At 37.9% G+C, this 12,726-nt stretch overlaps 1 protein-coding gene across 5 annotated transcripts; it reads left to right on the forward strand.

The window, feature by feature from the left end:
* The first annotated feature begins 54 nt into the window (after positions 1–54).
* bnip2 (BCL2 interacting protein 2) lies at positions 55–12,689 on the forward strand. 5 transcript variants are annotated; one of them, XM_005928730.2, is made up of 12 exons: positions 56–1,128; positions 3,920–4,015; positions 4,136–4,203; positions 7,149–7,325; positions 8,703–8,885; positions 9,470–9,572; positions 9,647–9,778; positions 9,905–9,991; positions 10,081–10,179; positions 10,753–10,788; positions 11,364–11,391; positions 12,032–12,165. In XM_005928730.2, exons 1-11 carry the CDS (start codon positions 764–766, stop codon positions 11,374–11,376), a joined length of 1,359 nt encoding a protein of 452 aa, XP_005928792.1. In that variant the 5' UTR covers positions 56–763; the 3' UTR covers positions 11,377–11,391; positions 12,032–12,165. The 5 variants fall into 5 exon arrangements, with proteins under 5 accessions (XP_042079492.1, XP_005928792.1, XP_005928790.1 ...); XM_005928728.2 differs by lacking the exon at positions 11,364–11,391 and having other exon boundaries at positions 12,032–12,689; XM_042223559.1 differs by having other exon boundaries at positions 11,364–12,172.
* The last annotated feature ends 37 nt before the right edge of the window (positions 12,690–12,726 follow it).

Consider the following 12,726-nt stretch of genomic DNA (forward strand, 5'->3'; position numbering starts at 1 on the left):
TAAATCACACGTGACCACGAACTGTGTCGTTTATGCCGAAGAATCTGCAGGAAACACAACTGGCAACTCCGCTGACCATAAACTGTATGCATATCCATGATAGAGCAAGGCGTTGTTAGCAAACGGTTAACTTCTGCCGTTTAGTTGCCGAGGTTCGTGTGTCGGCAAATTAAAAGGAAGTAGTCTTTGTATTTAACATGGGTCCAAGAAAAGACTGTCTTTACGTTGAGCTGTAGTTGATAACTGCCGAATTATTTCTTTTTTAGCTCATAGACAGCGTTAATTGGAATACAAAGCTTGTTTTGTCGTGGCTAAACTTTGCTAACCCCAAAGCTAGCCTGACTGAATGTGTTACGTCCACCGGAGAGCCCTCTGGACTTGGAGGAAGGAAGGAAGGAAACTGATAAGTAGGATAACTGCGCACCTATGCTTCTGCAAAGCTAGAACTCTTTAGGACTCTTGAGTTAACACCGTGACGCATTTAGAAAAGGTGACTATCTGTAGACTTCGCGTGATATTTGACACTGTTTGGTTAATGAGATATGCTGTTAGTTGGCATAGCTAGCTGCTAGCGCCACGTCTCTGGGCTAGCTGTGCAGCAGACGAGAGCTATCCTGTTAGCCACAAACTTCCAAAGAAGTTGTGTAAGTCAGATTTTTCTTTCTGGTTGAGTTGGTTAAGGAGCTGAACGGTGATTAAAGCGTTTCACGGTCAGACTCTTTAACTCTGATCTGCTGTACCACCGGGACAACCTGAGAAACTTATGGCATCAGATGTGATTGAGAGTGAAGCGGTGCTGAAGGGTGTAAGTAATATGAATTTGAACAATAGCAGCCCAGATACTGTCACACCCAGGAGGACTCTTGAGGATTTGGGAAACAGACAGACTTCCAGCCCGTCATCATCCGGTGTATCGGGAGAAGGCGATGACGAGGAAACAGACGAATTGCAAAATAGCACAGCTTCTGCTGCAGAAAAGGGCGAAGAGGAGTTTCAAGACAGTCTAACCAAAACAAGCGGTACGCCACAAGAAAGGAAGACTCCAGACAATGTGCAGAAGCAACGAGGAAAAAGCTCTACCCCGGTGAGCGTTCCCCAGCCACGCTCACCAGCTGGAGCCACTGGAAGGTGTGTATTTAGACATTTTTGTGTTTTCCTTACATAGAAGCAAACTATGAGAAAATTAGCACAGGTATGGTTTAGTCTCTCCCAGAGTCAAATGATAGTTTTGTCGGTGGTTCTAAAGTGGACCTAGGTGTACATGTGACTGTTTGTTTATCTGCCTTTGTATTGGTTATAGCGTAGTCTGACGGCCCTGTGTCAGTTGGGATAGGCTCCGGTGGCGTGCCAAAGAGCGTCGTATCATTGGCCTACAGTCTGTGAAATATATCTCAGACATGTCTCTCATGAATGAAGTCATTTTCAGCCAGAAAAGCATCCCTGTCATAGGGTAGAAACTGAAATCAGTTTTTGGAAGAGTGACTTTTATATGTCCTTTTATTTATTCAGGTTGAAAGTCTCATTGACATTAAAAATTCATATTACATATTAAAAAAGAAACATGGAAAAATCAGGAGTAACTTTTTAGCACAACATCGATCCTCTGCAGAAAGATGTGTCAAAGCTATGGATTTCAGAATTGACAAGCCACCTATCCTTAACTATTATTGTCAACAAATATTGCTTACTGGGAGCCAATCACTCTTGTGTCTTCATTCCATTTCTCTTATTAGATATTTGTCAGTAATGTTTTTTCATGCAGGAAAAAATAAGCAACTTGACATGGCGTGGATACTTAAACTCTAAAACATTGTACTTATAGGTGTTTTTTATTTATTATTTTACATATTTTGCAGTAATCTTGAAAATTGCTTGTCCAGGAGTTAACTTCCAAAAATTTCATCATTTAACCTCAGAGTTAATCTACGTCTTTGTAGCACTGGTACTTTGCTCTAAAAAATAGTTGTTTTCAACATCTTGCCAGAAACTGTTGGAAACCAGCCATCCCAAAACTAATTCAGGACCATCAGATTACTTTGCAGATCTTAAGTTCAGAAAAAGCTGCTTCAGTTTAGCCAAAGTGGTCATTTACAAAGGTTTGCCTAACTTCTGAACTTGTTAAGATGTGAAATTGAAGGTTTCTCTACAGACATTAGTGCACTTTGCTCTGCACCCCTGAGGGATTTTTAAACTAAGTATTGTGAATATTAACTTGGAGGGAGCTATAAAGAATGGTAACAGACTTCAACCCTTCACATAACTAAAACAGAAAAACGCAGCAAAAATACATGTAGATAGAATGATAATCTTACAATAATCTTGTATTTGTTTCATTTATGTTGAAATTATGAATACGAAAAATGACTTCTTAACTGGTAACACATTTACTTTTGCCTTGAGCTTTATTTAAACAAATTAGCATTGCATCTTTAAAGTTTTTCCATAGTTAAACCATCCCCCACTGATATCCATATTAATTCAGTTCTCTATTGTGCTCAGTATAATAATTACACCTTTAAAATTTCTGTCATCATTTCCTTTTGACTTTTTAATGTAGCTAATTTCTTTCTATATGCTTGCATTTGCATTGATTGCAATGGTTCCCTCTCAGGAAACTACATTCCTGTAGCAGTTGGATTTCAGATGTAATGTGAGGATTAGCACCATGTACAAGTAGACAGCTAAACTGACATATTATGAAATGTTGAGTACTGAATGCCCAGAATGTTTGTGTGTCTGGAAGTACAAATTCCGCAGTCTATATGATTAATGCATCAAAGGGAGCTTGGTACAACATGGATACAGATACCATTGGTCTACACTGGTGAGCAGTCGGTTTATAAACTAAGCCCTTAGCACAAGCTTGTAAGCTTTTTAAGAAGCTACTGAGATTTTCAAACATCTATTTCATATGATTACTTTTGTCTCATGTTAAGACATTTTATTAATTGAAAACACAGGCAATGAGGATAAACTTCCTTTTAGGTTGCTTTAATCATTAAAAGCCACAATATTGGAATATACAGTCCAAAAACATGCTTTTATCTCCATAATCTTTTTACCCCACACTTTACAGTTGCTCTACTTTGTTGGCAATGAAAACGTAGCCTGACAGATATAGATTTTTTAGGATCAATACCAATAGTTGGCTATTTTATGAGTTCAATATTTTAGATATTTTTTTCCTTTAATAAACATGAATGTGACACTGCATAGTAGTGATATGTAAAGAAGATTTTGGTTTTGCAATTATAAGTAATATTGGTGGGTGAATCAATACTTGCAGGCTCTGGTGCCTTCATTGTAAGGGTCAAAGATATTTTTCACCTCCTTACAGTTCTTGGGGGTCAAAAATTACTCAAAAATGCCAACCCTTATTTTGGACCTACAGACCTGTAAACGTATATTGATTCTGTAAGTTGGCAGCATTTTGAGTATTAGAGGACTGTTTTGTTTTTTGGGTTTGTTGGGTACCTTTTGCATTAGTATAGCTTAAGTAAAATTCCTTGTCAGCTTATTAATTTAAAATTGAATTGATTTGTTTCGAATAAATCCAGTTATTATGGCAGATGTTCTTCCTTCTTTATTCATACAGTGTATGCTCATGTGCTTTTGTGTAGCCAAGTGTACCTATTATACACTGACTTTTTGAAGATTTTAATTGATGATGTATTAGCCCAAGGACAAAAATTGACTTACTTTCAGCACATCAGGAGTGCGTCTGCATTTTCCCCTTAATCATTTTAAGACTAAACAAGTCATTGTTTTAAGATGCCCAATTACACGTTTGGATTTCACAGATAATTTCCGCTTGCCCTCCTCCTGATCTTGATACATTTTCAAGTGCAAGACAACAATCAAGCAGTTAGATTGTTAACCATAACAGATTGTTCAACCTTTTTCCCCTTTTCATTCCCAGCCTTGAACGTCAAGAGTCAGTTGCCACAACAGAAGCCCGCCTCAGAATGGAAGGAGTTGAACTTAAGGAAGAGTGGCAGGATGAGGACTTTCCACGGTACTGTCTCAATCACGCTTATATCATGCTTCATAGCTTTGCATCACATGTTTGGGTTTTTCAAAGTCCCATTAACCGTGACTCTGCTGAATGTATCATTATCTTTTGTATGAATCTTAGGCCTCTCCCAGAGGAAGAGGAGCTTGAAGATGAGCTTTTTGCAGAAGCTTCTGAGGCAGGAAACTCTGGTAATGAAAACACAATACTGTTCTTTGCATTGCTACAGTCAAAAACAGAACACTGAAGAACAAAGTTTTTGCATTTTAAAATGCACATGGACATATGGAAGTTAAAAGAGATACTGGTTGCTCTTCCATTCATGTGCATTCAGCTGAAACTGAGGCCTGAGCAGTCTGAGTTTTACAAATCAAGAGTAATTTCTGACGTGGTCTTTTTAGTACAAAATCCTCTCAGGTAGGGGTGGGCGGTATAAAAGGTATACGGTAATATGTCTGAAGGTTCTCAGTCATCCAGGTCATCGTAGTCAAAGGAGCTTGCAAAGAAAAGCGTCTGGACTTCTTTAAGTTGCTTAAAGACGTTTCACCTCTCATCCGAGAAGCTTCTTCAGTTCTAGCTAGTACTTTTCTTTGCAAGCTCCTTTGTATACGGTAGAAACAATATAAAATTGGCCAACGGTAGAGATTTTGACTTTACTGCGATAGCACATGTTGATGGTGTCATCAAGCTGCACCTGTTTTGGTCGAAAGCATCGCAGCGGCTGCAAACAATATCATCTGCAAATTATGCCGGGTGACGGTAATAGCAAAGAGACTAAGCACTTTTAGAATATGGGGAAAGCCAAAAACTGCGCTTCCTAGACTTCCGTACCATTGATTAATTTTTGCTGAATTCTCTCGCAGCTGCTCTATTCCCATGTTGTTGCAGTATATTAATGACTAACCTCGTATTGTGAATGGATTATCTCAGTTGTTCTCCTGACTGAAGTTTGGTCCGTTTACAGCATCCCGACATGTGACTGTATATGTCCCTAACCACCAGAAACCCTCACGTTAACTTTTATCGAGTGGGGAAAAAAGTTAACAGCCATCCTTCAGCTTCACTGTGCTAATGTTATGCTAACGTAGCTGTTTTGCTAGCGATCACGTAGCACATCACTATATACCAGCTAGCTCAACTTCAGTAACCCTACAAAGTCACTGCTGTTTAGTTTTCTGTCTTCATTTATGTTGGAAGTGATAGCAGAGCTGTACGTTTGAATTTTACAGAGATCTCTCAGTCAGAACATGCTATATCATGTTTAGGTGGAAACTAGCGAGCTAACTTCCTGCTAACTTCTAACTGTTAAATTTAATAAATTCTGTTTTCATGGATGCCTGGATGTTAAATGTAATTATTACACCTGGTAAAGCAGCAACGCTGATCATTTTATTAAAGGTGAAAGAATTTAGACAGTTTTTAACTCTCAGTGATGCCGCAGTGTTTGTTTGACTTTGGGACCTGAAGCAGACAGAGTTTTGGACCCAGATTACTCCGCAAGGCTCCTCACTACGGCAGCCGTAATGCTCCGGCAATCCATCAAGTGGTGCGCCTTCATAGCTTACCAAAGTCATACTGAAACTTTTTTGACAGATTTCTGTGCGCCATGTACTACATAAAATCTGTTCGAGGTCGGTAACCACAACCAGAATTCATACATAAGGCACACTGTTGATCTTTGAGAAAATTAAAGGATTTTAAGTGTGCCCAATGGTGTGTAAAAATACGTTATACAGAAGAAAAGAATATATCGCGATATATATATATCGTCACCGCACATGCTTCAAATTATACCGTGATATTTCTTTGCCAAGCTGGAGTGGAATGATGTTCGCTGAAACCAAAATTTCCATTTTAAAAGACTGTAATGTTGAAAGTGTCACTTAATTTCTATAGCAACCAAGCTTCACATTAGTGTTGGCTGAACTTCAAAGTATTTGAAAAGTATTTTTTCGTAAACAAGCTCTGTGAAGTACCAAAGCACAGTATTAAACTGGCTCTGGAGCTAATTAAATACTTTAGTACTCATTATCCCTGGCATTGTCAGTTCTGCTTTCATTGCTATAGAAATTTGGAAAAGAGATTTCCTTTTTGTTATGAGTATATAAACAATATCATTAATGTTTAATATATAAACAATATCATTAATGTCGATTAAGATAAAAACAAAAAAAAACTTGACAAAGAAATACAAGGTAACACACACACTGTGCTGAGCTGCAGCCAGATGGTAGAGCAGGCTAACCTACTAATCAGGTAGTTGGTGGTTCGATCCCCATCTGCATCTGCTGCTCTGTGCCAAATATCCAAGACGTTTGGAACCATTAAAATGTCTGCACCTGATGGCCTGAGAGGTCTAATTGGGTTATAGATACTGAGGAAGTGAGAGATCTACTGTTGAGCCAAACCATTGAGGGCTTTATGAACTAATAGAAGCATTTTAAAGTAAATTCCGTACTGAACTGGGTGCACTTCAAAATTTGGGTAATGTGTTCAAATTTACAAGTATGTGTGAAGGTTCTGGCTGCATTCTGAACAAGCTACTGATGATTTGGATAATCTGCCAAATAGAGCATTACAGTAGTTTCATTTCCCCAGTATGAATACATGGACTAATTTCTCTGAGCCAATTTCTAACTATTATTGGATATTTTCCTTCCATAAATTCTTAAATTTGCTCTTCCGTTTCTGTCTTTAAATACCAATTTAAAATAGATCTTTTTTGGTATTAGCAGTAGAAAGTTTTTATAATTTCTTTTATAAGGAAAACTGGTAAGAGTGCACATTAAAAATACTGTCAAAATTAAAAGCCCTGCATTCATTTTTAGTTGAAAATGATCTTTAACGAGTTTATTATCAGCAAAAGGTTATTCCAAAGCTTTTAGTATTACAGCATATGATGCACACACACATTAAAATAAGTACCAACAAGAATACTGCCTATGCAATAGGTTAAAATGCCTCTTCCTACCAACCCATGATTCCAATCCCTACTTAAATAAGAGACACACCAGAAAAGAACTGCTCACCACATGTAATCACTGTGTTATCTCTGACCTGAAAAAGCTTGAACCTTTCAAAAAGCTGTTCTCACAGTAGACCGTATAATCATTATTGATTTGACATCCTACCCTAGGCTACGCAGTGAATCATGGCAAGAAGACTAAGAAAAAACTTGCAGCTCCAGACATCAGTCTCACTCTTGACCGCAGTGAAGGTTCTCTTCTCTCTGACGAGCTGGATGAAAGCACAGAGCTAGACCTCAGTGACATGGACACGCCCTCGGACAACAGCAATGAATTTGAATGGGAAGGTAGGAATTTTATATAATTAAAAATATTGGTCTGGTACTTCTGGTATTATCCTTTAATCCTCATTGTTTCACTTTGCTTATTTAAAGGCAGATGTTACACATCATCTTTTAGATGAGGTCTAGTTGGGATGTTATTTTCACAACAAACAGAAGTTCTCCGGTCTTTTTTTTAATATCTGGGTTCTTGCGTCCATGTGCTTTTTTTCTTCCTGTATTTTTTACAGGTTTGCTTAGGCAGCTGACTGCCTGCAGTGTGGTTAAAATATGCTTTGTTGTTTTTTGTTTCCACACTGCTGCCTTCCTCTTTTTCACTTGGAAGAATTGTTTCCATTCTCTGCCTGGAAACAGGCTGCAGGCCAGCAACAGGTTTCTCTGTTCCTTGTGGTAAGATCTTTTGGACAGCTGTCTTTTATTTTTCAAACAAATCAAGATGGTTTTTTGTTTGTTTTTCATTTTTGTTCGTTTGGTTTGTTCCTCCCCACCATATTTCATACCCTTTCATTTTTACTTAATATATTTGATTCATCTCCCCCTTTCTTTCAATTGTTCCTGCTTGAGTAAACAATAGCAGGTTATCACTTAATGGGGAAATTTTTGGCCATTTTGTCCTGTTTGATTATCAGTTATTCAGTGAGTCACAATTTAAAAGCATTCAAACTTCAGAGAATAACTACTGGAACAAGAAAACTTCATTGATCTCTGCACGAAAATTGATTTGCCACAGTTGCTTAAAACAGTAATAAAAGAGTAAATGCCTTAAGCATAAAACTTAAATTAAACTTGTATTAAGTTATATTGTTCCAAAATCAAACAAGACATGAGACCAGACAATTAGAATTAAATTAAATTAAGAACATTTTGGTCCTCTTCACAGAAAACACACTCAAGTTTGTCCGTTTGATTTAATCTCACGGTTTCATAAGTTTTGATTTGCTTGTTGCATGCTTGATATCATGTGATCATGTGAGTACTTTCCTTGATGTCTGCATGATGAACTTGACATTCTGCACATCATGCAGCTATGCTGTAAATCTTACAAACGATCCTCAGATATCCTTGGGCATTTGAGCAAATGCAGCACTCTACAGTAGCAGTGTGTTTTGCTTTTGCTTTCCCACAGGAAATTATGAATTTTCTCCCCAGAAAAAGTGAAGTGAGCGTATGGAATTGAGGATGTGAATGTTGGTGTTGATTCAGAGAAAGAACATCCCTCAAGATATACAAGAAAATAAATGTGCATATGATTTGAAATTTAAAATACGAATTATCGAGTGATCTCAAAATTGTATCACATTTGACCAAAAAGAATCTGATTTGAATCATGTGTTAGGTTTGCAGCATTCAAGTTGTTAGTTTAACTTGCCTCTTCTCCTTCAGATGATCTTCCTAAGCCAAAACCCACAGAACTACTACAGAAAGGCGTGGAGTCAGTTCACGAGTATTCGGCCTCAGAGGAGAGGGAAGACAGTCGACGCTGGAAGATGCTTCGTATTGGAGACCAGGAACACAGAGTGGACATGAAGGCCATTGAACCTTACAAGAGAGTCATCAGCCATGGAGGCCAGTACCATTGAAGTACCTCTAGTAGCAAGTCTTGAAACTTTACATACAATTTGGCAGCATCTCACTGTACTTATTAGAAGTATTATTTTTAAGGGCCTCTCTAAATAAATTATGAGTGATTCCTAATCTTAATTTCAGCTGCAGCCAGGACATGAAAACTACATTTATAGAGTCATCGGTGAAATCTGACAACAAAGACACTTAGGTATATCTGCCCCAGCTTGAGGCTTAAAAAGCTTTCATCACAGAGGTTACACTTTTACAAAACGTTGATTCACAAGATTATGGCTTCATTAACGGTTAAATCCAGTGATGACACAATCAAAGCCATAGTCTGGCTCCTCCCACCAGAGCAAAGAACAAATGGCATGCTAATTAATGTTATAGGCACAGTAAGCCCAAAACAATGTTATGATTGGCTCATATTTTATCCGATCGGTTCTTTGGTAGCAGCACTGGATGAATAAACTGTATTACATGTTTGACATGATTCAATCAGCTTGTGTGTATTCACAGTATGAATTCCTTTTTTTTTTTAAATATTAAAAATGACTTTGTGGCGTTTGAATCTCTCGTTGCAGGTTACTATGGAGACGGTTTGAATGCCGTAATTGTGTTTGCTGTGTGCTTTATGCCGGAGAGCAATCAGCCAAATTACAGATACATCATGGAGAATTTATTCAAGTGAGTTTTTATTTGAAATTTAGTTCCTTCACACATTTTAGAGAGCTGTGTCAAATGCGATATTCTTGTTTCAGGTACGTCATTGGCACACTGGAGCTTTTGGTTGCTGAGAACTATATGATTGTGTATTTAAACGGGGCGACCTCTCGTAAGAAGATGCCAACTGTTGGCTGGCTTAGAAAGTGCTATCAGCAGATTGATAGGAGGTGAGTGAGTTGCACAACTTGGAAAACTGGTTTTTAAAAGACAGACAATATGAGAACATAGATATTTGGGTTACTTCAGACAAATAAGCATCAGATCGTAACACCTGTCCTCACTCTTCTGTACAGGCTACGGAAGAATCTGAAATCCTTGATAATCGTACACCCCTCTTGGTTCATTCGCACCCTGCTGGCACTCACCAAACCTTTCATAAGGTAACTGTAATGTAAAAAGGTAATCACAAGTCAAAGACATTCGTGGTGTAATCTCTTTATTCTGAATGTTTCTGATTTCTTTTTCACAGCTCCAAATTTAGTCAGAAAATCAAGTACGTGTACAGCTTGTCAGACCTTGCTGACCTGGTTCCAATGGAGTATGTGTCCATACCAGATTGTATCAAACAGTAAGTATGGTGTTTGTAGCACTGATGTCTGTGTTGCATTATAGTGGTTTTCCTCGTGGCAAGGGTAGGCCGTAAGTTAGCTGTGTCCCACTGACCTAAATGTGCACACTGCGTCATTATACAGGAGATACAGTCTGCCCAAAGCCCATAAGCATTACTATTATTATTATTATTATGATTATTATTATTATTATCATCATCATATATGCATGATCCCATGTTACAATGGCAATGTTTTATTGCCATGTCACTACATATTGCTTCCAGTGTATACACAGCTTAGGTTGTTGTTTTGTAAGTATTCTATAAGCTGCTGTTAAATATCGTAGTCTTCATTTCTTTGCTAATATGCATAATTATTGAGCTGCACTACAAATTACTCATGCTGTCTTCTTCTTTGAGGCTCTGCACGTGACAAATCTTGTATCGTCACGGCATTTAAAAAGGCAGCACAAATAACTCATCTTGACTCAGTGAAACTCAGTAAAATGTTTTTCTCTTTTGGATGTGTGGTTGCTGTCGGCTGTGTGTTTCTTCTTCTGCCTAACCCGATTTCCCTGCCCCCTTCTTAAGGTTTGACGAGGAAAAAAATAGGAAAAGCCGTAAAAGGTATATGCACTTTCACCCAGGGTCAGCTTCCGCATCTTCTGCATTTCATAAAACTAACAGAGAAATGATGAGTTGGCTTTCAGAAATGCACCAAGACACCTAACTTTCTTTCATTTTCATAGTTGGATGATTTCCAGTTACTGCTTGTCCCGAATCAACAGCTTTCCTCTTCAACTCCCCACATGTTCATCTGATTTGATTCAGGATTTACCTTCCTAATTAACAGATTGAGAGTACATTTTTTGGTCTCCAAAAAATAGGTGACTTGGTGATTATTTAACCAACTAAATAGATTTTCTGAGCCACTTTTGTGAAGATCATCCCCAAAAAACTATTGCATTTACATTTATTACCTCAAAGCTACCTTAAAATTGTATTCAGCACTTAGTTTTGTTTGGTTTTTTTTAAGCCGCAGAGCGTGCTTGCTCACAGCTCATACTTGCTGTCACAAGTCATAACTTCACAAGCTACATGAAGATAAGGTTTCAAGGAAGCTGAATGTGTTGCTGCTTGTTAAGGTAAAAAAAGCCAGGGCATTAAGTTGCACTTACTTGCATTTATCTTGTGAAAAACAGGCTCGTATTTTGAGGAGGTTGGTGTTTGGTAAGTTTGTTCGTGTGTACAAATGAATGGGCTCAAGTAAGGAAGTAGCTCGCTTTAGTCACTGTGGTTTTTGGTGGCACTGCAGCCGTGGCCTCACATGGTTTAGTAACTGGCTCTCACTGAACACACAGTTTGTTCATTCTCACAGCTCTTTGCATGACTCACTGCTTACCCGCTGCCCACTGATTTTTGGTAATTGCCACCTCTTTCAGTTTTAATATTCTGCTTATTGTTGATTCAGTAATGACCACTCAGGAAGAGATGGTATTCAGCAAGACAAAGGCTTTTCTGGCAATATTTAATGGATTTTTACTGCTAAAGTAGAAATTTTTCACTTTTCAATGGAAACAGGAAACTTTTAACGATACAGCTGGTACTGATCTTTGTACTGATCAGACATTTTAAGAAGTTGCATGTATACAAAATATATACATGTGTATATACAATATACAAATTGGGATTTGTATATATTTTAGCGTTTTAAATTTTTATTTTTTATTTTTTTTGGGCAAACTGGTCTAGTGAGTCTGATCATTTTTATACATTTCTGTGTATAGAAATAATCCTGACACTGAAAAATCCCATTTTGATAGTGTTGCAGATTTTGTACAGTTTTAATGACCACTAAACTTGTGTGCAGAATCGATCAGGACATGCACGGCAAAACGGAGAGCGCAGCTGCTACTGTCCCGGAGTGACCTGGCTCACGCTTCGAGACGTGGAAAGGAACGGTGAAGAATGTTGAGGACTGCAGCCATTCATGTTTGTTTTCTGGGTGATGGGACTGGAGGCTTCTTTGCATCAAGAAAGTGCCTTTTTGACATGATGCTGCCTGTTACATGTTGGAACTGTTTTTGTTTTTGTGCTGCATTTCTGTGTCAACCAGTTTGATCTGCAGCACTTTGTCCACATGCTGTCATAAACTTTTTAATCCTTTTTTATTTACTCCTGTATCTCATGTCAAACTAAGCGCATTGGTTTCCCTGTAGCTACTGGTGTATGTACACTATTTGAGGCACTCTTGTTACAAGTGGTTGATGCATGTTCTACTTTATTACATTTAAAATTATATATTTATATTCAAAAGGTGTCAAAGGAAATAAATTAATATATTTTTATGATGGATCTGATTTTAAACTGCGTATTAGGTCACTGACTCACTGAGTGGCATTGGATAGAACACGTTTAATGGCATCTTGTTCACTGTTCACTGCTGATGTTCTCTGTTAAAATCCTGCCTGGTGAAAGGAAATCTTTGTTTTTATTTTATCTTTTTTTTTTTTTTTTTTTTTTTTTTTCCCTTCACTTGAATGTACTGTTTTTGCTTGTTGGGGG

The sequence above is a fragment of the Haplochromis burtoni genome, unplaced genomic scaffold (genome assembly GCF_018398535.1).
Source record: "Haplochromis burtoni strain Fernald_Lab_line unplaced genomic scaffold, NCSU_Asbu1 Contig_114, whole genome shotgun sequence".
NCBI classification, from domain to species: Eukaryota; Metazoa; Chordata; class Actinopteri; order Cichliformes; family Cichlidae; genus Haplochromis; species Haplochromis burtoni.

Bases quoted from the DNA above. Each gene is read 5' to 3' on its own strand.
- bnip2 (XM_042223558.1), top strand. From the start codon at position 764: ATGGCATCAGATGTGATTGAGAGTGAAGCGGTGCTGAAGGGTGTAAGT. The intron at 8,886-9,469 runs GCCAGTACCATT...CTCTCGTTGCAG, and splicing joins GAGAGTCATCAGCCATGGAG to GTTACTATGGAGACGGTTTG. The intron at 9,573-9,646 runs GTGAGTTTTTAT...TTCTTGTTTCAG, and splicing joins ATCATGGAGAATTTATTCAA to GTACGTCATTGGCACACTGG.